The sequence below is a fragment of the Lepeophtheirus salmonis genome, chromosome 9 (assembly GCF_016086655.4).
Source record: "Lepeophtheirus salmonis chromosome 9, UVic_Lsal_1.4, whole genome shotgun sequence".
NCBI classification, from domain to species: Eukaryota; Metazoa; Arthropoda; class Copepoda; order Siphonostomatoida; family Caligidae; genus Lepeophtheirus; species Lepeophtheirus salmonis.
Window position 1 is genome coordinate 16523840 of NC_052139.2, and position 24747 is coordinate 16548586.

General features: G+C 33.3%; 5 protein-coding genes and 1 long non-coding RNA gene across 34 annotated transcripts in view; 1 reads left to right on the forward strand and 5 right to left on the reverse strand.

Annotated features, from left to right (window-relative positions):
* Nucleotides 1-1311: 1311 nt before the first annotated feature.
* Nucleotides 1312-5287, reverse strand: MED28 (mediator complex subunit 28). 2 transcript variants are annotated; one of them, XM_040719904.2, is made up of 3 exons: nt 4589-5287; nt 1961-2695; nt 1312-1906 (listed from the first exon to the last, which is right to left on the reverse strand). In XM_040719904.2, exons 2-3 carry the CDS (start codon nt 2075-2077, stop codon nt 1448-1450), a joined length of 576 nt encoding a protein of 191 aa, XP_040575838.2. In that variant the 5' UTR covers nt 2078-2695; nt 4589-5287; the 3' UTR covers nt 1312-1447. The 2 variants fall into 2 exon arrangements, with proteins under 2 accessions (XP_040575838.2, XP_040575837.2); XM_040719903.2 differs by lacking the exon at nt 4589-5287 and adding an exon at nt 3751-4187.
* LOC139904721 (uncharacterized) lies at nt 2145-2677 on the reverse strand. The gene is made up of 2 exons (XM_071891175.1): nt 2248-2677; nt 2145-2170 (listed from the first exon to the last, which is right to left on the reverse strand). Exons 1-2 carry the CDS (start codon nt 2675-2677, stop codon nt 2145-2147), a joined length of 456 nt encoding a protein of 151 aa, XP_071747276.1.
* A 716-nt stretch (nt 5288-6003) lies between the features above and the next one.
* LOC121124713 (far upstream element-binding protein 3) overlaps nt 6004-24747 on the forward strand; it is a 58725-nt gene continuing 39981 nt past the window's right edge. For 2 of the 27 annotated variants that reach the window (XR_011781947.1, XR_011781946.1), the window contains exons 1-8: nt 6551-6756; nt 8590-8662; nt 8762-9074; nt 9131-9431; nt 9497-10111; nt 10170-10340; nt 10396-10603; nt 11732-11821. Coding sequence is in view for 10 of the 27 variants with exons in the window: in XM_071891261.1 (XP_071747362.1) it covers nt 6957-7064; nt 8590-8662; nt 8762-9074; nt 9131-9431; nt 9497-10111; nt 10170-10340; nt 10396-10581 (1767 nt within the window). In the remaining 17 variants the exon portion in view is untranslated. Of the gene's footprint in view, nt 7065-8589; nt 8663-8761; nt 9075-9130; nt 9432-9496; nt 10112-10169; nt 10341-10395; nt 10670-10887; nt 11513-11731; nt 14926-24747 lie in introns of those variants that run through there. The other 25 variants (XR_011781944.1, XR_011781942.1, XR_011781940.1 and 22 more) reach the window with 25 other exon arrangements.
* Dtd (D-aminoacyl-tRNA deacylase) lies at nt 12979-13537 on the reverse strand. Its single transcript, XM_040719905.2, has one exon. The coding sequence runs from the start codon at nt 13535-13537 to the stop codon at nt 13070-13072; it is 468 nt and encodes a 155-aa protein (XP_040575839.1). The 3' UTR covers nt 12979-13069.
* On the reverse strand, nt 17268-22205 carry LOC121124714 (snake venom 5'-nucleotidase). 2 transcript variants are annotated; one of them, XR_011781948.1, is made up of 4 exons: nt 19852-22205; nt 19226-19789; nt 18491-19165; nt 17268-18372 (listed from the first exon to the last, which is right to left on the reverse strand). XR_011781948.1 is itself a non-coding variant. In XM_040719899.2 (4 exons), exons 1-4 carry the CDS (start codon nt 20368-20370, stop codon nt 17580-17582), a joined length of 1671 nt encoding a protein of 556 aa, XP_040575833.1. In that variant the 5' UTR covers nt 20371-22205; the 3' UTR covers nt 17268-17579. The 2 variants fall into 2 exon arrangements, 1 of the variants encoding a protein (XP_040575833.1); XM_040719899.2 differs by having other exon boundaries at nt 17268-17764; nt 18763-19165.
* On the reverse strand, nt 22509-22926 carry LOC139906432 (uncharacterized). The gene is made up of 2 exons (XR_011781949.1): nt 22798-22926; nt 22509-22737 (listed from the first exon to the last, which is right to left on the reverse strand). It is a non-coding gene; the product is annotated as an uncharacterized lncRNA (long non-coding RNA).

A 24747-nucleotide genomic window follows, 5' to 3' on the forward strand; every position in this document is an offset into this window, starting at 1 on the left:
GAAGAAGACGCCATCTTGTGGGCTCAAAGTTGATAGTTTTACCTCATAAAACGCACAAATTTCCAATAAGTCTATATGAAACTTCATCAAATGCCTTTAAGAAATGAAAATAATTAAATTTGTACAATTTTTTTTTGTTTGATCGATTAGGGATGAGATAAATAGGATCATTACTGAAAAATATATTTTTCTTTCCATTGTAATGGTTAACTTTTATCTACACTATGGAAATAAGATCGTAATAACATATTAGGCTCAGATATATAATTAAACTAAGCAATAGAGGCATAATATTTTTATACATAGTAAGGTTTAAGTATTTTAATTCGTTGGTTCTATTTTGACATTTAATAGTTCACTATTTTGTTAATATTAATAAAATAAGTTTTCATTGTTATAAAACTTGGCTATTAGTCCTCAAAAATGGCTGACATTACAAAAAACTCTATACTTTAGCAATATATTTTAATTAGTTCAGTAATTTTTTATGAGTAAACGTATATAGGAACACGTTTTATAATCCATCCACTAACTTTAGTATTAAAGAACATACTAAAATAAATAGATCATTATCGCAAAAAGAAGGAATTATATTCAGAGATATAAGTAAAGAAATAAGAGAAAGTTTAAATTGATCGATGTTCTACCCTCTTAAACTCTTAAAAGTAGTATTACACCGAGTATCGAGGAGCTACCTATCAACATAAAATCAGAATATATACGCAACATACATTTTTTTAATTATAATTATTATTAGGCGTATTAAAAATTGTAATAAGTTTTTGACAATTTTTGTTCATTTGTAGTCCGTATGGATATATTCTCTTATCGAAACACCTTTCATACTACACTCTAATTAGCCTCCTAAATACTAAATGGTATGTCAGAAGGTGTCCAATTACGAAGGGAACAGATCCATCCTTAAGTGTAGCACCATTCTATACTTTGGTTGCGTTCTAACACTGTAATTCAATCTTTATTATATGGATGACGTCTTTACACGAATAAGTTATGTCTTGTATATGCCTACTAACATTTGTTAGTAGAATATTTTGAAAGGCGACAATTAAGAAGAGTTTTTATGCTAACGAGGCAATCAACGGATAATAATAATAAAAAAATGAGGATATTTATCATTCTCGTCCTTGTACAAAAATTACTTCAAGAAAGGAAACAAATTACTCAAAAACAAAAAGCTTTTGTACACGTCGATTTATTTCAGTCATAACTTTTTCGCATTAAACCATAGTTATGTATATTATGTCCTAAATAGAGTATCTCTAATAATACTAAGAAATTATTCAAAATAAATTAATTTCATGAAAATATTTCATTCAATTAATGTTTAGATCCCATTTCACGTTTATATTAGAATTACAATGATTAAACAAATTAAATTATTCGTATAAAATTTTAGAACAAGTAAAAATATAAAAAATAGATCGGATCACCGAGACCCTATGTTCGTTGTAGTCCTTTCTAAATAGGCCAAAGGGCCTCCATGGGGCTGTTGTTGCATACGATAATTGTTTCCAGGAACAAATCCTCCTTGAGGAGCTCCTAAGCCTGGTTGCAAAGGTGCTCCAGGCATCACAGGGTGGTGTGGACGTATTTGTGGATGATGGGGTTGCATTTGATGGTGATGAGATTTAGCTTGTTGAGAGTCTTCATGGGTGATTGTATCTTGAAGTAGTGCTTGCCATTGGCCTAAGCGCTCATAGTGTTTACGAAGAATTTCATCTTTTTTAGCAAGTTCCTGTCTAAGATCAGTTGATTCTTCGCGGAGAATGGATTCAGGTTTATGGGAATAAAGTAAAAATCTTTTTTGAACGAAAAAAGTGTCCAGTTTTCGAGCTATTTCCGCGAATTTCGTTATTTTCTCCTCCAACTCTTGAATCATAACGTCCTTAAGAGAATATAATTAATTTAAAGTACTTGAAAGGTTACATGGTAATCTTACTTGACTCCGATCACAAAGCAAGTCCTCATGAGTTAATGAAGCGACAGTATCACGGTATGCTTCTTCGAACTCGACGAGAAGTTGAGGATTATCAGGTGTATTTCCACTATTAGCCATCTTTGATTATGAACAAGGTAAAGAGAGAGAGAAAAAAAGTATACTTAATAATGGAAAAATAAGGGTATTACGATGAAAAAATTATGTTAGTAACTAAAGATTTATTATTGACTAATTATAAGTTTTTTCAAAATGTTTTTTAGATTTTCTGCTCGGTTCAATAGAGTCACTTAGTCCAGGTCGACTTGATTTTCTTTTAGAACTTTTATTGATCGTTGGTTGAAGAGACTCAGGGGAGTCTTCTTTTAACTTTTTAAAGTGAACATCCGAGTCGTGCGCAAAAGAGCAAGTATGCCCAAACCGACAACGACCTTTTCTGAAATTCCAGCAGACTTTTTTCCCATTAATCATTTTACGATCTTCTTGCTTAACTGTGAGGGAAACATGTTTTTCAAGGATGGACTCCTTCTTAAGTTCAGATTCCAGAAAGGGATTAGAGAAAACAGAGGTTGAAGAAGTGTCTTTGGACATTGAGTTAGTGGATGATGATGACGCAAAGGGATTTTCGAGCTTTATTGCAGTAATAGGTTTCTGCTCTTCCACTTCATCATCAGAGGAGGATGAACTAGCATAGTCGGCAGAAAGAAGTCCAAGCGACATAACAATGATGTGCAACCTCTGAAATGAAAATTAATAAATCAAAATGTGTTAATTTATTATTTATAGTTTCGAAGCTTTATTAGTACAAAGTTTTTATTTCAGAAAGAAATTCATTCATGCTTGCCAATATTTATGAGTAACTTAATGAATTAGTTTAATGAAGAGATTTAAGAAGACGTCAGAGTAGAGCTTAGGTCTTGAATTTAAATACCGTATTTAAGTCTATTTTATGGGTATTTTTTGGTGTTACCAACACAGGGAACAAAAATTGAAATACTCGTCTTTATTAAAAAGAAAAAAAGAAGCCTGATAAAGCAAAAATGTAACCCGTCAACACAAAAGCAAGTTAGAATGATTTTTCTTAAAATTTAATATAGATTATCTAATATTCCACAAATTATCGACAATTTCTATAAACAAATAATTCATATTAATAATGTGGGGGTGTGTGTGTGGCAAATTGCACTTTTAAAGTAGCCAAAATTGATGATATTATTTGATAATGGCCATATCAGGACCAATATAAGTTCCCTAAATCAAATAAAGATTTTAAACTATAAGGAGAATCATTAACTCAAACCAGAAATTGCACTTATAACGTAGCCAAAATTTATTTTTAGAATTAAAAAATGAGAAACTGATAGATTATATCTTAAAAGAGGCAATATCGGGACCCATATAATTCTCATTAATCAAAGAAAGATTTTAAACTATAGGATAAATTATTATGTTTCTTAACTTAGCCCACAAATTGCAGTTAAAGTAGCCAAAATTGATCATCACCTAATAAAAATAGTTGAATTTTATTTAAAAAGGGCCATATTGTGGCGAATATAAGTCTCTTAAATCAAATGAAGTTTCTAAACTATAGCAAAAATTCTTAGGTATCATTGCTCATCTCAGTCATTTGAATAATAAGCCTATAATTGACTCAAAAATGTCTTATGAAATATTGGGCTGTATGTGAGTGTATATATTAAGTAAAAAACATAAATTGGGATTTTTTCCTTTCCTTTATTTTTGAACAATTGATAGTTTTAATCTTGAGGGGCTACAAATGTCAAGGAACATGCCTTTGAGATTATGTGAATGAATGTCTATTAGTGTTAATTATTTGGTTTGATCTTTGATGTGTCCTATACAGTCTTGGCACTCATCCTCGTCCTCTTCAGAGGAGGACTCTCCAAAAGTGCGAGGCTTTTTGTAGATGCAACAGCATTTGGACTTTTTCTTCCCCATTCCCTCATTGTCAACGGTCCCTTGTTCCCAATTCACTTTTTTATCACGCTTCCTTTGAGATCGTAGCCTTAACTTTAAGTGGTCTCCCACACTGTTCTCCTCCTTAGTCACAGAGTTTTCCGCCGTATTTGTCACAGTTTCACTCATTCTATTCTCAAAATTATCTATCCACCTCAGATATTAGTATGATAATTAATTATTATATTACAAAACAATCACAACGTCATGTGTGAATTAAATATTTTATTAGTAAATATCCCTTCGACGTCATAAAATAACAATGACGTCATGCTACATTGTTGTACAGTTTGTACCGTACTGTACTTGCTACAATTTTACTACCACAAAGTTAGTCAGCAAAGATTTTGAGTTCTCACCTTAAATGTACTAACAACATGGATGACGTCACTGGGAACACCAAATATGAGATATAATGATGGAGAATGATGAAAAAATCCTCATTTATTGTCAATAAACACAGAATCAAAGAGAAAAACGAATTTAAATGACATTTTTTTGATGTATATGTTTTATATTTACCCAAACAAATGGGCCCAGTGACGTCTATATATAAAAAAAGAAAGATACATTTACTCAATAAATCTACTCTCTTTGCCTAACGATTTTCTTGTTGTTCATCAACCTTCTTCTAATATAACATTGTGTACTTACTAACTATACAAACAGAAAACTAATAAAATGAATATGGGATATCCTCTTTTTTTGTGTTTGACGGAAGTCCAAAAGAATTTTTTCATATTTATAGCGTAAATGCCATAAATTGAAACTTTAAGACTCTTTAAAACTCATTTTAAAAAGTTAGTAAATTTTGTATAATAAAAAGTTCAACTATTTAACAATTATCATTTCAATGATATGGAATATATATTATATATTCTTCATTTCACCTAATTTTTATATTGAAACACAGATAGTATATACTATAAAGTATAAACTATTACACAATTTGTATCCAAACCAATTACTACAAACAAGGGGAAGAAAATCAATTTTCTATCTAATTAACATGTTTTTAAAAATCTTCAATCAGTAATAAATACCTACTCCTAAATTCTCTAAATTTATCTTCCGTGTTCATGTGTATATAGTAAATAATATATGTATTTCATAATAAAATTTGGTTAAATTATAAATATATAATACATTTTCAATGATAATTGTTTAATGGTTAAAATTTCTATTACAAATAAATTTAGATAAACTTTGTAATTGGTCAGATATGAGCTGTTAAAGTTTCACTTTAAGGCATTCACTATTAATAATATGAGACAATTATTTTTCACTTCAATCAAAATAAGCGCACGTCAATAAAAAATATCGACTATTCACGGCTATTATACATTTCTGAATACAATCTTTTTGTTATTTATTATTAAAACATCCGTCTTGTGAAGTTTATTTATTAGTAGCTAGTTGTTAGCTAATTACGAATTGTTAGAGATTGATAAATATTAAAATATAATAACAGTTGTTCATACAAGATGTTTAATCTTCTTTAAAATTTGGAAAGTGTTATAATTAACATGACTTGCTACAAAAATAAGTAAAATTGTAGTCTGAATGTGCCATTAATTATCATATCAAGAATATACATAGATTAATAAAACATTCTTAGTAATGTATAACAGCCTCATGTTGAAGCTTAAATATTTTAAGTAATAAATTACGCCGAATCAATGTACCCCTGGATGTTATTTTATTTTATTTTTTTGGACGCCCTTACAATACCTAGTCAAATAAAAATAGTATTATTATCTGCGTAAAGGCAGTAATGGCAGATAATCAGGTGAATTCCCTGCCGGTACTCAATGCATACAGACTAGAGACCCGCATATACTGTTTTTATAGAGATATATACAGATAGAAAATTATATGAAGTTATACAATTGAAGGCAAGGATAATAGAAATTAAAATTAGAGATATGAATATTTTGTGAAATTAGATAGCAAATTTAGTGTTGGATCGTTCTAAAAAAAACTAGAAATACTGCAGTTCTATTTATTCGGTCCATATACTATCTGTCAGTCCAAGGACCGGTCCTTATCTGTCTTTGAGTAGCTACAACAGCTGAAAGGACGTAGTTTACTATGTCACAGAAGGTGTATTACTAGAATATATTTTTGGCGTTGATTGTTAATTCCCTAGCTTCCTTTATTTAACATATTATTCGGATATTCCTAAATTCTAGCTAGGGGTAAAGAAAATAAAAAGATGGCTAAGACTGAAGGACCGACTTATTGGTCTTTAGGATTGTTGAATAGTAAAAAAGATCGGACCGATAAAAAAGGAGTGAAAAGGGGGCCCCGGGGGGATGAATTAGGAAATCTGTCATAGGACCGATAGAACACTAAGTGGAATAGTTGTTAAGAAACGTGAATCTGGGTATTAGGTATGTTTAGTTTGGTAGTTTTGATAAGTGGGCCGGAGAAAACTCTATAATAATAGTAACAAAAAAGAGTGTTGTTGGCGTACACGAAAGGTAAAATAGGAAAGAGAAGAAGGAAAAGCTTGAAGCTGTGTCTGCCTCCAATCTGCTAATAGAAGAGCGTAAAAGAAGGAAAGGGAGCGAGAGACAAATACACTTCCTAGCTTTGGCCAGCTAGGAAGTGTGTGTGAGAGAGAGAGAGAGAGAGAGAGAAGAGGAAAGAAAGAGAGGGAGTGGAAGAATAGAGAAAGAGAGAGAGATATTGCCTATTGGATGTAAGTGAGATAAGTGGAAAGAAGAGGAAGGAGAAGAGAGTAAATGTAGAGAGGAAGGAGAAGAAATCCCGTCGCCATTTTGAATTTGTTGATTGAAGAAGGAGGAATTGTTTCAAACGTAAAGCCATTTATTTTTTTTACTTATTAAGAGAATAAGGTATTCGTAGGGAAAGGTGAACGATTCGGTGTATCATTTCTTGGTCTACGTTTTGTATAAAGTATCTATTTGATTATCTAAATTGACGAAAGAGAGAGGGATCTTGTTAAGTTGTGAATTGGAGTGTGTATTAATAGTTTTAATAAAGGCAGGGATGCATTATGAGCGGGGAATTTCCCAGTGGTCCTGGAGGAGCGAATAATAATAGCAATACTAATAATAGTAGTAAAAGTCCAGCATTCGTCGACGCATTACAAAGAGCAAGACAGGTAAAATTCACAATTCTCTATCAAAATCATTCCCTTCTTTTTTTTCAATTCATTAATTCATTCTTTTTTTTTACATTTTCATTTCTTATTTTTCCGTCCAAAAGTCTATTTTTGTAGCTTTTTTTAATTATTTCCCCCTTAGCGAAGTTGCCCTTTTCCTTCTTGTCCGGCCGTGAGATTGTGTCTTTCCATCTGGAAATAAGAGACACCCAAAGCGGAAAGTTGATTTTCTATCTTGATGCCAACCTTTGAGTCGTCAAGTGAGAAGACCCGAACGAGTCTCCTTGATTGCTAGAATCTCAACTTTCCACTGTCTCCTACTTTGTTGCAGTCCTTCTCTACCGAAGAGCTCCTCATTCCGGTCACGACTCCTTTCTTTTTCAATGGGAATGCATTCTTTATTATATGGCTTCTGCAACTTTCCTCATGACACCTGCTAATACGTACTCCAAGAGTCCCCAAATTTCCTCAATTAGTATTATTTCTTCCATTCATTAGCGACGAGAAAAGTAGGAGAATTAGAGTAGAATAACTTTATTTTTTCCACAATATGGAATTCAAATTTATATTTAATACATTTTAGTGTCTCATATGTTATAAAATTAGGCATAGGAGGTTATCAAAAAGTTATAAAAAAACGGTTGTTTAGGCCCCAAAAATGGTCGACACCAACAGTGCTGACGTTACATTAAAGCTTATATTGCGTTATAACTTTTAGGAGTTTAATTATTTCTCTCTCTTTCCTTTTCGTTTCTTTTTCATCTTGTTGGTCATTTTGTACATCACTCAACTAGTCTTACTCAACTTATTTGAAGAAATTACCGTTTTTTACACACCACATTTTTGCTTTTATACACATCTGCCCACTTTTCTGTGAAATTAGTAGATAAAATAGTAATAATGTTGTATATCCTTTGTTGGTTTAAAACGTGAGCTTTATAATTTGAATCTTTCTGGCTCAGCTCTACTTATTGTTACTAATTAAAATTATCTTATTGTATTTTTGATGAATTCTCCTTCATAACTTTTTCCTTAAATCTATAATAGTTTCTTATGCGCCTGTCTCTACGATTTTTCGGTTCCAAACTGTTCCTTTTGGGCAAAATTAGATAGTAAAATGTGAAATTTACCCTTTAAAAGAATCTGTATTCGTAAAGTTTTTAATGAAACTTAAAAGGGAATTTTCCTTTAAATTAAATCCTGTCTTGTGATGTCTTGAATTTTAATAAATGCGCTCTTATTTTGTGTAAAATTTGTAGGCCAAGTGTATAAGCTTGTGACATTGAATGAAAGTTGTTGGAAACCTATCATTTATCATACTATTTTTTCCAATAGTTTATTTAGTGTATTATTTCAATTGTTAGAAATTTACATCCTAGATTATTTTATCATCTTCTTTTCTATGCTCAACTTCCCTCATTTTTTTAGTTCCTTTTCAATAGATTTATTAGCTAGTTTTTTTTTCTTTCTTTTTTTTGAGGTTAAGTAGTTGCCTCTTGTATAGTTTAATTTCCCTTCATTACAGATTGCTTCAAAAATTAAACCCAACGAAGTCGGTGCCATAGGAGGCGTAAAGAGACCTATTGAAGATTCCGGAGGTTCGTTACTATTTTTTATACTACAGTTCTTTTAACTTCCATTTTGAGGAATGTTTATTTACAGATATTAATTGATTTTTTTTTTTTTTAAACTAATAGAAGGTCCCGGAAGTAAAAAACCTGCTGCAGATATATTCACAACATCACAAATTATGGAGGCAAGTGTTGTACATGCTGTAGCTGATCCATCAGTTATTCCTGAAGTGCCTGCTGCTGCTGGAGCACCAGCTGTTACAGGAGTAACTGAGTCAATATCTGTTCCTGATAAGATGGTTGGGCTTATAATTGGTCGGGGTGGCGAACAAATCACTCGATTGCAGTCTGAATCAGGATGTAAAATTCAAATGGCCCAAGATTCTCAAGGAATGCCGGAACGTCAATGTACTCTAACTGGATCTCCTCAAGCTATTTCGTAAGTGATTATTTCTTGTGAATAGTGTATTTCCTCATCATACATTAATTAAGTAGTCAAGCAAAATTAGCGATAGATAGAATTATAGCAAATGAAGGCAACGGACCTACTCGTGGTACTCCAAGTATGGGCAATTCAGGTTTTTATGAAGTTAACGTACCAGGACAGAAAGTTGGGTTGATCATCGGTAAAAACGGTGAAACTATTAAAAGTCTACAAGAGCAATCCGGAGCCAAGATAGTTATTATTCAAGATGGACCAGAAGCTGCATTAGAAAAGCCATTAAGGATAACAGGAGCTCAAGAGAATGTTGAAATAGCTAAACAACTAGTAGCAGAAATTTTAAGCCAAGACCACGTTAGTATTTTAGTTTATTGTAAATACTATTTACTAATAATGATGATATAATCGTATGATTTTAGGGAGACCAAGGAGCTATGGGTGGCTTTGCCAATCGTGGACGTGGTAGAGGACGTGGCAGAGGTGGATTTCCTATGAGAGGAAGTCGTGGAGGTGGAAGAGGCGGCTTTGGTGCAAATCAATGGGGACCTCCCTCTGAATATGGTGGTCAGCAACAGCACACAACGACTGATTATCTCGCCATTCCCACAAATAAGTGTGGGCTTGTTATTGGCAAAGGTGGAGAAACCATCAAAAATATAAATCAGACATCAGGTGCACATTGTGAAGTCGACAAAAATGCTCCTCCCGATGCACGTGAAAAGAATTTTGTAATTCGTGGAACCCCTGACGCTGTTGAACGTGCTAAACAAATGATAATGGAAAAAGTTGGAATGAATGGATCCAATGGAGGTTATAGTAATGGTTACGGTCAAAGTGGAGGAGCTGGAGGTTGGGGTGCCCCTTCTTCTACCGCTAGCCAGTACCATGCAGGAGGTTATCAAGATCAACCTTCCAGTGGAGGTGCAGTTAGTTCCACTGCAAACCAGCCTGATTATTCTTCTCAATGGGCTGAATATTATAGAAGTATTGGTTGCATACGCGAGGCTGTAGCTATTGAAAAGCATATTGGCACGGTATTGAAGTCTTGATTACGCAATTAATTTCATTTTCATTAATTTGCTATTTATTTAGAATAATCGGGTATCTAATGGCATGCCTGCTTCCCCGGCAGTTGCTCCAGCTGCTAATGGTGCCCCAGTACCTGGTGGAAATGCAGACTATTCAGCGGAATGGGCTGAATATTATAGAGTTTTAGGAAAGGTAAAAGAAGCTGAAGCTATTGAAATGCAAATGAAAAACAAAGTAAGTTTTCATGTAACTTAGCGTAATGGATTAACATAATTTTCCCCCCTATTAGGCTGTAGTTGCGGGTGGTGCAGCCCCAGCTCCAACTGGTGGTCAGGCGTATCCTGCCCAATATGCCGGCTATTATGGAGCAGTGGGAGGTCAACAAGCTCCAACTGCCGCTCCCGTGTATGCAGCGCCAACTGGATATCCTGCTTATCCACCATACGGTGGTGCACAGCATGGCGCGGAGTCTTAATTCATTCGTTTTTAGAAACACGGTGAGTTATGATAGGCAAATTTACAGTTCATTACATCTCTTAGGAAATACCTCTCTTCAATTAAGGGTTTGTATTTTAATTTAAGGATCTTATTTTATTTGAGTAGGCTTTAAATCCGACGGTAAATCATGGTATTTTGATATTAAAATTTATGTAAATGTTATTTTGTCCCACGAACAATTATGATGTGTTATATTTTTCGTTGTAAAACGCTTGGAATTGATATTGATTATTTCGAATGGATTTTTAGTCTACTGCGGAACTTAATGATTCTTTCTTCTCAGGTTTCGTGGTTTCTGAAGATTAATTGATTTTTTTCTTTTGTATTCTCTCTTTTACAGATTATTTCAAAATACTATGTTGATGTGAGTGTATTAAAACAGAAAGCCCAGTATTCCATTTTTTTTCTTTATTTTGTTAGTGTTTATTCTTCACTTAAAGCTACGCAGCAGAATCAATAATACATTGTTAATTTTAACTTTTCCCTTCCTTTTTTTTCATTCCCTGACGCACGTTTGGGATTTCAAGCTAATATTTCTCAAGTTAAATTTGAGAAGCAATTTTCTCTGTACATGTTCTCAGTGAAAATGTAATAATGATTAAAGTAGTAGTATATTATACTGTTTTCTATAAATACTTAGCTTTTTATAAAGATAAGAAAAGTGTAAAACCTTTCAAAAGAAAGAAAAAATAGTGGGCATCTCCTTCGTTGTTCCAATGATTGACAGGTTTCTACGAATTATATTAAAATTAGCGCAGAAAAGAGCTTTATTCATCGCGGGCTCTTATTTCAGATTTATTCCCAATGTTGTACTGTAAAAAACGAAAACACGTCTTTATGTATTTACTCTTACTATGTATATGTTTAAAAAATTATAAAAAAAAATTCTTTTTTTCGATTTTTTCCAAGTTGAGATTAGCTCGCACTTTATTTATGACGTCCGAAGATATGAGTGTTCTTATCATTGACACTCTTTATCCTCCTCATTAGCGTGGTGGATGTCTTGTATTTTGTATTTATTTTATTATTATTTATTATCAGCCTCAGACCCGATTTTTGATGTACATATAATGTCTTTTTTAAAAAGTATATTAAAATCTTGGTTTCTTTTATGTTGCTCCTTACAGGGTGCATTGCCAAGAGAGAGGGGGTCTGGTTTGCCCAATGTTGTTCATCTCCAGTACCAATTTAAGGTTCTTCATACATACTTGCCTCAGGTAAAAAAATAATTAAGCATTTTGTGAACATCATATGAGATTAATATTTTATATACTGTTGCGCTTAAAATATTTTACTTTTTGGGATCTGTGTCATATTTATGCCCTTCACGAGGGGAACAGCATATTATTATATATTCACAGGACATCATTATATGCTTGGTAGGCCAAATTAGGGATGCTTGATATTGTTTTCATTTCTGCTGTTTTCCCGTGAAGAAATTTTCATGTTTTTTTAACATTTCATTTTAAATTGGTCTGAGGTTGATGTTCTTTCATTTCTCATATCGGGTAAAATTTAAAAACACAAAACAACTTATGTATTGCTGGAAATGATGTTTTTTTTGCATATCTTTACAGGTCACAGAGTTTATGAATCTAAATTTACTTTCATACAATAATACTGTTATATATGTATATCATGTGCATTTATATTTTTTATGTTTATGAAAATTGATAGATAGATCTGAGGCGGGGGGTGAAAGATGATGTACCTATTCGTTATTTTATTATTCAATTATGTTTCATTATTTTCTATTTTGAAATCCCTCTGTATGTTGCATTTTTCGACAAGGGTCGGGTAAGTCATGTTATTTTATTGAGGGGATTTTTATTTATTTATTTTTTTTATTCTGCTCACTTCTCTGACTACTTACGTAGATTGTGAATTGAAAACTCTTTTTATGTTCATTCGACGCTTGCTATAACTGCTGATGCAACATGCAGATACATTTGTAGAGAGTTGGATCGGTCCTGGCTATCTTTGTAGTTAGTAATAACTAAATAATTTCAGCTGTTGCAGTTTCAATAAAAAACCGGTCTTAGGACTGTGGTCTTACTAAACCGATCCAACACTACTGCTGATGCTACATGTAGTTATATTTTATACGCTTGTCTTCATTAATAGTAATGACTAAACCCTTTATTTCTGTTTGACTCAACCTCTGTGCCGTTGTGCACAAGTACTATCTTTTTTATTTACTATTTAAAATATCGTAATATGCGTCCATGGGCTGAATTAATTGTAAATTACAAGTCAATCTACTTGAGAAGACAGTTCAATTTCATTTCCTGACAAATATCATGAATTTATTTAGAGTTAATTATTTATTTTTAGTAGGAAATTTTCTTATTTTGAATAAGCATGTACATATATATAACATTGATGCCATTTTCTTTTTTATTTATTTGAAACATCAAATAAACAGTATTCAAATGATCATAAACTATTGATATTATACTAGTACATTAACTTTTCTCTCTGTTGTTCTTGGACGAAATTTCAATTGTCACGGGTCCGTCGTTTGTTATATCCACGATCATATGTGCACCAAACTGCCCCTCTTTGACTTTATCCTCGCCAATTGCTTCTTTCACACTTGATACAAATGAGTCATAAAATGATTTAGACTTGTCTGCTCCCATTGATTTTCGGAAATCCGGTTTATTTCCTTTAAGCTCTTGATACAAAGTGAATTGACTCACTAGGAGCACTTCCAGCTTCATATCTAAGACGCTCTTGTCCCATTTTTTACCATTCTCTTCGTTCTCAAAGAGTCTTATATTTGTTAATTTACGTTGAAGGTACTCTGCGTCCCCTTGTGTGTCATCTCTGTGAATCCCTACCATGACACAGAGACCTTTCCCAATAGAACTTATCTGAGTTCCATCCACCGAGACAGACGCCTTATTCACTCTTTGGATGAGCAGTTTCATGCTTATTTTGGATCTCGGAACTGTGACGTCATTTGCTCTGATGAATTTGTAGGCTGTAGCTGGCTTTTAGTGAAATGTTATGACGTCATTGTTGTGTGTCGAAAGGGGGTAAAAGAAAGCTGCATGTTTAATCATTTAAAGAACATGGTTCCATTGAGGTATTTGTTTTGTAGGATCAAATAAAGTTCAATATTTATAAGAAGCTATGGCTGCACTGACATACTCATGGAAATAAAATATTGGGGTCGCTTAATGTAATATTTTTTGCAAAAATTTAGTGTTAGGGGGGAGGAGGATTCAAATTATTCATCAATGTTTTCAATATATGTGGTTTAATACTTTAAACCAACCAAGTAGCGAAACGCGAGCGTTAGCCAGATGAAATAGTTGGGTCAATATTTTTCATTTATCTATACTAAACACGTTTAGATCTGTATTATAATATTCATATTGACATTCTAATTTAAAAAGTTATATTGTTTGTTGAGTTAATTATTTTGCTTTTTTGAGATCTTAAGAATAAAGTATCGGAGTTGTCGGATAATGCATTAGTCAGTAAGCCCTGCAACCTGTCCTTCAAGGGAGCAGACGATTTTCTTGATCATGCTAAGACTCATTTTAAAGGGAACAAAAATAGTGCCCCTTATAAACCATTAATCAGATTATCATCTTAGAGTCTGAGTTACTTAAAAGGATGGTCAAATTTAAGAGACTCGTGCTTTCCTAGCCTCCTGGAATTCAATCCATATTTATAAATTAATGTTGATGCTTCAACGTCCGGGTTAGGCATTCATTTTTGGATGTGAGGTTCGAGCATGGAGAATGGTATCTGGAGGAGATAAAATTACACATCAATATATATAAATGCATAACTTTTTATATAATTAATCGCAATACAATTGTATACCTGTGGATATTAAATCAGAAGAGTTGAAGACACCTTTTCAGCATCATCATCACAGAGTGAGTAGTTTCAATGCAGTTCAAAAATCATTTATAATATTTATGCCCCAATTCCTTCGTATATCTTTAGATAAGGGAATTTTGATCTCTGTGGTTCCTTGAAGTAATCCACTCGCTCTCATTGTCTGACAATATACTTTCTGGATCTTCACTCTCGGTACCAAGTTTTCCCATGGAATTTGATAAGTGTTTGTACACGAAGATCCTCTTACAGGCTACATTAAATGAATTTTTCAAGAGAAAATTAACCTTAAATATGCTCTTATACAAGGAGCATATGATACATGTAACCGTATAATGTTTTAAGATAAAGTCAAATTACTAATAGATACATTAAATAGTCATGAATATTAGTTAGTAAAAACTAATGGAAGACACCATTAATAGAAAACCACATAAGAAATAAATTAAGATTGTTAATTGTAGATATATTGTTTCAATCATTTTATAATATCATTAGAGACTAATTAGATTTACATCTTGTACATAGTAGACGGATTCTTCATGAGAAGATCCTCTATGGTGCCGATACATGTGTGAAGGGATTGTCTTACCATAAATGAATTTAAAACTTAAGAGCAAATTAAGCTGTACGACATGGTTGAAGATTTGACCCCTGTTTCACCGCTAACAGTTTGAAAAAAAATATTTAGGCTAGAAAATAAACATTGAGATTTGTTTAATAAGTTTTTTCTAGGGTAATAATGTCTGTAGATTATGATTTTGTAAGTTTCAATCCTGTATTTTGTGTTGTTTAGCCAAGTTTTTGCGTGACAAAATTTTTGAAATCTCAATTTTGTTCACCAATAGAATCTACAATGTATATTTAAAAAACCCATTATTTATTTCAAATGATAGACCAGGACCTTAAAATAAAACTGTTTATTCAGTTGATTCTTCCATAAATTTTGTCTAATGAAAAAAATATGTCTCGAGTGACAAACGGAATAAAAAATTCATACTTTTAGATAAATTTCTCGCTTTAGGTAGCTATTTATACTGATAAAGAAAGACTACAGACTTTATTTACATATCATTTTATTGCAAATTTGATAAGCTTTAAATTAATACCTAATTTATACTATTTCTTGTACATGAACATTTAAAAAAATTAAAATATAACGCCTACTCCCTAATTTTATTGACGTGTGAAAAAAATACAGTTGGATATTAAAATGGATGGTACATAAAAACGTTTGAAGCTAGATACTTGAAAACTTGATCGTTTGTACCTAGAATAGTATATTTTAGGCTGATGTGTTTATTTTTCTCTTACCAGCTGTAATATTTCCGATTTTTTTATGGAACCTTCAAAACCAGGCTACAGAAAGGGGGACGTTATTGAATTAGGGAATTTATTAAGTTTTTAGAGATTATCTCAGATGAAGAATATATATTCCATAATAAATTAAGTATATAAATTATGCTTAAATCTTTATTCCTTCTTCCCAACTTGTTTGCTGTAGACATGGTTTAAGATTCGACCTCGATTTCACTGCCAAAATTGGGAAAATATCAAGTATCGAATTCTTATAAGTAATACATGTTTTATAAACCAAAATTTTATGTAAAATTCAAATCTGAAGTCAAAAATACAAAATATGAAATGGTTTTTTAGGGATACTCATTTTTGAAAAGGTATGTATAAATTATGTGAGATGATGGGAGTCATCCGAGAAAGGTGTGCATAGAAAGCTCTGCAACTTGTCCTTCATGGGAGCGGATGAGCCTTTTGACCATATCAAGAGTAATTTTAGAGAAGAACTCTGATAGTCAACTGACCCCTACAAGCACTGTGTGGCTTTGCTTCCCACTGTTGGATGACAACAATTGCAACATAAGCAAAGATGGTCTCAATGTTTCGGAGTAGTTTCATTCTAAAATTCACCAGGAGGTCCTTGATGAGGATGAATTGAGCTTTTTTTTCTTTTTCGCAAGGCTTCAAAATTCAAGGCTGCATTTTTAAATCCTTTGTGTAATAATTTGTTTGGGTCTCTCCGGAGGTGGAGTAATTGATGTAAATTCATGAGGTTAAATCGGAAGTTGGGACAGCTCAATCCTGGTGTGCAAAGGGAATGCTCGTTTTTTTGGACGGATAAGAGGGCAAGTGGACCCAGGACTACAGGTGACTAAAATATAGTTATTTATTAATACTAAAATAGAATATTTTCTACACTCTTGACTCAAATCTAGCTATTCTTTATCAATGCACGAATATATTCTAGTTTATAACTAGAGTTGTTATTTTCTTGAAGGTAGAAATAATAGCAAAATACTGCCCCTGGCGAATAAAAAAAAATTTAAATTCTTACCAAGACATTTTCCCCTTGTTTATTGAAATTATTATTCGTGCTCGTTTCGCTGCTTGGTATAAAACTTTAATGTGGTTCGACACATTTGCCAATAGTGATGTCAATAAAAAAACAACAACTTTATTCTACCTAAACTACTGAAAACTGTGAAGAACATTCAAAACTTCCCCTAAAATCAAAAAGAAGATCTGACTTCAGGTAAAATGGTAAATTAGCTGTACGAATCCAATTTCTATTATGTTAAATAAAATCTTATTATTCTTGTGAAACAAAATTAATTTTTATCATTTTATTATGACTCTCATAGGTCTAAAGAATTCTAAATTAAGTGTTAACTCTCATTGGGAGTAATTGTTATATTTAATAACCTCAGGCTTTTTTTATGAATACTTACTCATTAAGCTACGTATGCATTTAAATAATACTGAAGACAGTTACTATTGTTCTTATGCCGATTGTTTTTACTGCTGATGTATTTTCATCATCCATCTTTATGTATTTTTATAATTCGTTATTATTATTACAATTATATTTTTCTAAAACTTGGCAATCGTCTTAGACACTATTCTTATGATTAAAAGAAGTTAATTCAATATTTTTTATACTAACGGATGTAATTTTGTATTTGATTTTATCTTTTTTAAATTCTACTCTTTCTGTCCAAATTAGATAATTTTAATTACGACAATAAATATATATATATATAATAATGATGGTCCTGTTTAGCTGTCTTATAACGTTTGCCTTCAAAATCATGTGTAAAAAGTTTAACTGGGATAGATGGCGCAGTTGTTCCAATTATCATATAAGGTTTTCCAGTAGGGGTTACTGCGGAATTCATTCGAGGCCGATCGGAAATGGTGTATAAGGATCCGGCCATCCCGTTTAGACATTGATATTGGAGACTTTGCCTTAAAATAATTTGCTAGTAGCTCCTGATCAGTTTGCGTGTCTAAAATAATTATTAGTAATTAATATGAATGTAGTAATCCCCATTAGCAGTGATGCATAAAACCCTTCCTGCCAGTACGTAGCAATAAAATAAATCGAAAATGAATTTGGGTATCCTCACAATTTGAAAAATGTTTGGGAAGAGAGCGGCTTAGACACTTTTATTAGATTAGCTGTGAGAAGAATAAATGTTACTCTGTGTTTAGAAGGGTTATATTAATATAACATGTCCTGGATTACGGGAGCGGCTTTTCGAGTTGTCAACCTCAACTTTTCCAAAGGTCTTATTTAATTCTTGAGGAAAGTATATCTAAGTATTGAGTAATAATAAATGCATATCCACACACGAGAAATAATGAGGTTTTTTGCTAAAGTTATATGCGTACAAGGACTTTTTGAGACTCGAAGTAGAATTGAGTATAGACATGGGAGAAATTCCAGCCTATATATCCTTACCATACAAGTAGTAGAAGAATTTGTATTTATTTCTTCCACGACTACCTTTTTTATCTACTCTCAACCTCGATTGTCAAGAGGGAGAGTAAAATTTGAAAAAATAAAGAAAAGAAAAAAACCCCAAACATATGATAGCTAGTTTTCTGTGTTTTTCTTGTTGCCAACTATTAATTATTATTTAGAGAATAGTTACTACATACTGTGTATTGATATTCTTAGCTATCTATGACTGAGTATGAAATGAAGATCCTTGATATATATAAATTAATACTTTTTTTAAGTTCTTAATACGTAGTCAGCTGCTTTAGATCATATTAGAGTCAACGTATGAAAATTAATTAAAACTACTGGTAGCAAAACACACTATATCCTTGTTTATTGTAAAAAGTAAGGCAAGCTGCTTGCAGTACTGCCAATCTGCTCGCCTCCCAAACATTATTCAGATTCTCAGTATTACCCCCCTCATTTTTATTTTTTTAGTTTTACATACCGTCAAGACATGTTTAATGCATCACTATCCATTAGTATTGGTGGCATAGCTACCTTTTTTTATGCCATGTTCCTTTTTAGGAATGATGGAATACCTCTCTCCTCCACCTGCAATGTAGCTGGGGATCGCAACAGGGTAGAGCTTGTACTTCTTCAATGGACAATACATTCGTGGATTGTGTCTGGAAACAGATAGAACTTTGACAAGGAAACCCCCCCGTCTTGTCTTATCGATAAAGACCTTGAATCCAGAGACTTGCAGAAATCCCCTTCCTCCGTTGACCCATAGTTCAAAAATATTGATGAGTGAGCGTCCAGAGAGTTTCACAATGTAATTGGGATTACCATAAGGGATTACTTTTAAAATGTCTCCCTGTGTCACTCTTCCGGCATTAATGGTACTTCTCAAGGATCCAGAATTAAAAATGGCAAGACGAACGTCATATTTGCTTCTCAGCTAGTAAATGTCATATAGCTAGGAATTATTTTGCATATATAAGTAAAGATATGTACTTACTCCGTACAACATGGAATCTGTCACAACGTTTCCCAAGTTGCTTTCTCGACTCTGTGAAGGGATCAAGTCCACACTTGCCACTCCCACCACGGATTTTTCAAAGGCTGTAATGCTCTTTTTCCATTCTTTTAATTCAGATTTCATACCCACATCTTCACGAACATTTTGGTCAAGGAGTACGGGATTTCCATACGCGGATGTGACTCTATTGTTTATATCAAAATTCACTGTTAATTTGCCCAGATATTTTGTAAAAGCAAACGCTTGTACAACAGGGACTTGCTTCCCGCTTGGCTGTCTGACCATTGTCGGATAGTCACCCTCTATATAATCCCCGGATTGGGAAGCTCCGTTGTTTGTGTGGTATAGGAAGGAATGAGAGTGACCTCCGACAACGACATCAATCTCTGGAATTTTGCGAGCTATTTCTTGGTCTTTGTCATATCCAGAATGGCCCAGAGCAATGATGATATCCACTCCTTTTCCCTTCAAATTCTTTGCCTCTTTAGTTATAGCCTCTACTTCCTCTGTGAATACAAGTGTGTCGTCGGGTTGTGAGGTGTACTATAATGATTTAAGTTGGATGATTCTGTGCATGAAAGATAAAAAAAGTTAAAAGAACTAACCTCAGTTCGTAGTGTAACATAGCCAACGATTCCAATTCTTTTACCACCAACATTGATTGTTATAGATTTTTGAAATTTATTTCGTAGAATGGGATCTTTAGAAGCATCTATGTTTGCGCAAATAATTGGAAATTTGGCCCCCTCCAAGAAGGGTTTGAGTCCCTTATTTCCATCATCAAATTCGTGATTCCCAAGAGCCATTGCATCAAATCCCAATTGATTACTGAAATGCGTCACTGCCTTCCATTTATAGAAGGAGTACCAATTCGTTCCCTGATAGAAATCCCCTCCATTCAGAAAAAGCGGATTATGAAGGGATCTTTTCATATTATCCGCTAAATATTTCACCCTTGCAAGACCACCAAAGCATCTCGAAGAAGAAGCGGAGCAAGTTTCACCACGAGAGTCAATCTCTTCCATACGAACGTGGATATCATTGATGTGAATTATGTTTAGCTGAAAAGGCGTGACTATTTCTAGTAGAATATAGAAAACTAAGCCTTGAATCAAAATACTCATTCTTTTCTTCTCCAGATACGAATGAATCAAATCTGTGTTTGAGTTATGTTATGCATGAATAAATATAATTACATATGTTCATTCAAATGTGCTAACACGTATTATTTGTGAAGTGAGTCAATCTTTGGCTCAAGTGTAGAGAGACTCATCCATAGTCTTATGAGTCAGTGTCTGTGTGAAGACCAATCAAATTTAGAAATCTAAATAAATAAAAAAATCATCCATTCGAAAGAGAGGTGCAACTACAAAAACCGGACCCTCTTTCATGATAGTATATTTTTCATCTATGATGATAACCAATCGACCAACCAAAACAACCAAATATAATCTTTGTGTTGTAGAAAGAATAATAATGATTTATGCCTTTACTTTTCTTAAAAAGGAACTTGCATAAAATAATATTTATTGTTTCTGTTGTTGTGAGAAGAACATTTGTGGATCCGTTCAATGTTGACAGGATATTTATCATTTAATTGATGAGCTAATTTAATAATACGTCATGACAGCTATGTTGCTCTCCTTCTAAAAATTATTGTAATTCTAGGGGTGACTGACTCTTTTATAAACATACCGGGGATTGTATTATTTTCTTTTATACCTATGTCATCATCAGGGGTTCATAAAATAGAACATTTTAAAATTGTACTCTTTTTGTAATTGCCACCTGAAAATATTTTCTTATTTAGCAAAGATTTTATCATTAATCGATTTTCTTGAAAGGGAACATATGAATATAATATGAATATTTTTAATATTGACGTCATAATGTATGAGTTGTTGTGTGTTTTCTCAAAATCTGTTTTTCTTGTCCAACAGTTGGTACGATACATTAAATTGAAAATTCTACAATTAATGACGTCATAGAGTATGAGTGGTTTCGTGTTTTGTCAAAATCTTCCTATCTTGTTCAGCAGTCGGTACGATCCATCAAATTGATAATTCTAGCAAGCCCGATTACATGATGGTCTAACCTTGGAGTAGCTCTAAGGATTAGAGGATTGACATCCCTGTAATTGGTATCATTGCAACATACAGAGTGGGATTATTGTTTATTTCCTTCACCTAATAGCTACTCACAACTAATTTGATTAAACGTCATGACATAAAAGCTACTTTCCTCCCAAACATTACTCAAATTGTCAGGATTACCATGTTCATTTTCGTTCTTTTTTTTAAACATACCGCCATTTAATATTACTTGAATCTCTGGTATTCATCTCCATACTTGAGAGCAGTGAGGCCAGGTGGGGGGAAGGAAAATAAGCTATATTTATCTCAAAAAACGACTAAAAATCAGCTAGTTTAAAAAAAAAACTGCAAAAAATAGGTTAAATATATATTTTTGTACATCTAGTGCGGCGTTACCTCGCTATCACCAAAATACCCTACGTATTTGTTCTCAGCTGTCGATTCCCTCTTTTCCTTGATACATCATGGCTTTTCATTATTTATTGATTGTGATAAATACACAAAGTAATAATTTTTTTTTGTTCTAGAACAAATACAGTATATCTAAATTTATTCTTTCGATTATAAAAGCAAATCAGTTGAGTAATGCGTAATAAGTTGTATAAGTATAAGAATCCGTTTCCTTGCACATTAGTTTGTTTTATTATTTTCTGACTCAAGTACGAGTGGAATCATGTTGTAACCTCCTGATCCTACGGTTATGAATGGTGAAGTAAATATATCAAATCGTACCGGATTAATGGAGGTTCAACATCAACCATGATGAAATATTTTTGGTCTTATATGGATAAAATTAAAAAAAAATCAAAACCAGCCTTCATTGAAGACGATTCTTCAATGGCCTAATATCAATCATCCAAAAAAAGAAGAAAGAAGAACTCGACTTAAAATTCGCGACAATGATTACAAAATACTTGAGAATGTCTTATTGTTGCGTCTTGACGAGGGAGAGACGCAAGCTTATTTATAATAGGAGAGATCCAGGATGACCGGGAGAGATGAGAGGAAGAAGGACGTGGAGGAATGAAACTACACACTGATTATATGCTCATGTGTATTCTAACTATACTCTAAATATATTTACATAAGACGACACTATTTATAATACACAAAACTCAGTACTTAAATACATAAACGATTATACAGGAAGATAAAAACCAGAAAGGACATATTAAATACATAACATCACCCCCCAAGCACCAAATCCATGGCGGTGCTTAAACAGGTTCCTCTCCATGAACAGCAGCCTATAGATCCGCTCCATCCATGTCCAGGCGAGGACAAAGCATTCTTCCTTGTATTTTAAAAGTTTATCTCCATAGACGTGCCGTGCTCTCAGCACGCGCACCGGAGAAAGGAGAACAATACTCCTCATAAAGGTTTCAAGGACCCGAGCACCTTGCTCGTCCCTGGGAGAAATAACATTCACCCTTGTTGAAGTTTTAAGGACCCGAGCACCCTGCTCGTCCCTGGGAGAAACAACACTCACCCTTGTCGAGGTTTTAAGGACCCGAGCACCCTGCTCGTCCCTGGGAGACATCTTGCTCGATGTACCCTCATCCAACTCGGGATGATCCACAAGAGAGACCGTTCCACATCCATCAACCAATGATGTGAACGGGAGAGTAGGAACAGAGGAGAACCAAAATTGTGTAGGAATAAATCCATTGTTAATTATGTGGTCCCGGACCCGGACACACACTTCACTTCTTGAAAGTGACCAAGGTTCTCTTCCTTCCTCCACGAGGCCCAAACATAGGCACAGTCCATATTGCTCCGCCTTCCGTAAACGAACGAGCGTTCTCCCTATCGACGAAAAAGGGCTACCCAACTCCAAAAGGGCTAGCTTCGCCGATGATCCCACAGCAGGGAGGTCACGTGATCCTGATCCCATCCTCGTCGCCAATGTTGCGTCTTGACGAACGAGAGAGTCAAACTTCTTTATAAGGTGGAGATATCCAGGATGACCGGGAGAGATGAGAGGAAGAAATGGCGTGGAGGAATGAAACTACACACTGTTTATACCATGTGTCTTCTAAATCTACTCTAAATATATTTACATAAGACGACACTATTTATAATACACAAAACTCAGTACTTAAATACATAAACGATTATACAGGAAGATAAAAACCAGAAAGGACATATTAAATACATAACACTTATATGATCGAGTGTGAAAGTTTGCGAATTTTATTTATTCATTGGATCGATTGTGTGAGGTTTCTTCAAGAGAGGCAATCATGAACCAAGATATACACTAAGCTATATGAATAGGATCATGCTGGAGTTAAATCAGAAATTTTAATCCGAATCTGATTGTTTAACATCCGTTCTATGGACAAATATAGGCTAATAGTCATGCCTATATAAGTTTGACTGCACATTCTATTCTAGCTAATGTTGAAGAAAATTGTCCAATCCTAAAACAAAATTCTATTAACTGTTTTTCTTTCCTGGAGAGTCGTACTTTCTTTCAACATCAAAATTTTTATTGCAACGAGCATTCTTGAGCCTTGGTAAACGAGAAAAAGTTATTAATTGTGTCACAACAGATAATTTCGCAAATATGAAAAATGCCGTTCGTTTTTTTTTTGTGGTCTTTTTTTAAATTAACTATTACATTTTAATACAATTAATAATGAAATAAAATACCTAGAAGAATTGCATTATAACAATATAAATAAACATTTTAGTTTAAAATTATACCTCCAGGTATAGACCAACTCATCCGTTATTATTATTATTTTTTACGTCTCAATTTAGAAAAATCTATAAAAGAATAAAGTGTTCATTTAACAATATTGGAAGTAAAATAAAAATGAAAAGAAGTAACAAAAATATTGAAAAAATGGACACAAATATTAGGAAAACGATAAAGTTATAATAAAAATTACAATAATAAAAATTTCCACAGCTATAGCTTATCTGAGAGGCGATGATGTTTTCTTAAAATATTCACAATATGTTTTAAATTTTTCAGGTGACGTTCTGATTCAGAGGGTATGAATCTCACTAAGTCAGAGGCAAAATCTTTTAACTTTCCATATACTCTTGGTATTTTGATATTAAAAGAAAGGTATCTTGCTGTGACATCTATTAAAATGCCTCTGAATCTTCTATTTTGATCGGCTCTCTCAAAGTGAGTTTTTTGCCAATATATCCCTAGGAATTTAGAAGTCCATAGTATAGTGCCTTAGTTTTTGGAGGCGAATTCCTTCTCATAGATAATCCAAAATCCGATTGATAACTTGACTTTGTATTTATGAGACCCTTCATATTTACAGATACAAATAGTCAAAGTATTTCCAGACAGGGCACACAGCAAATGCATGGCTGACCGAATTAAACATTTTCCCACAGTCTTTACACGGTTCATAGAAGGAGATACATCCTGCTGAGATCTGT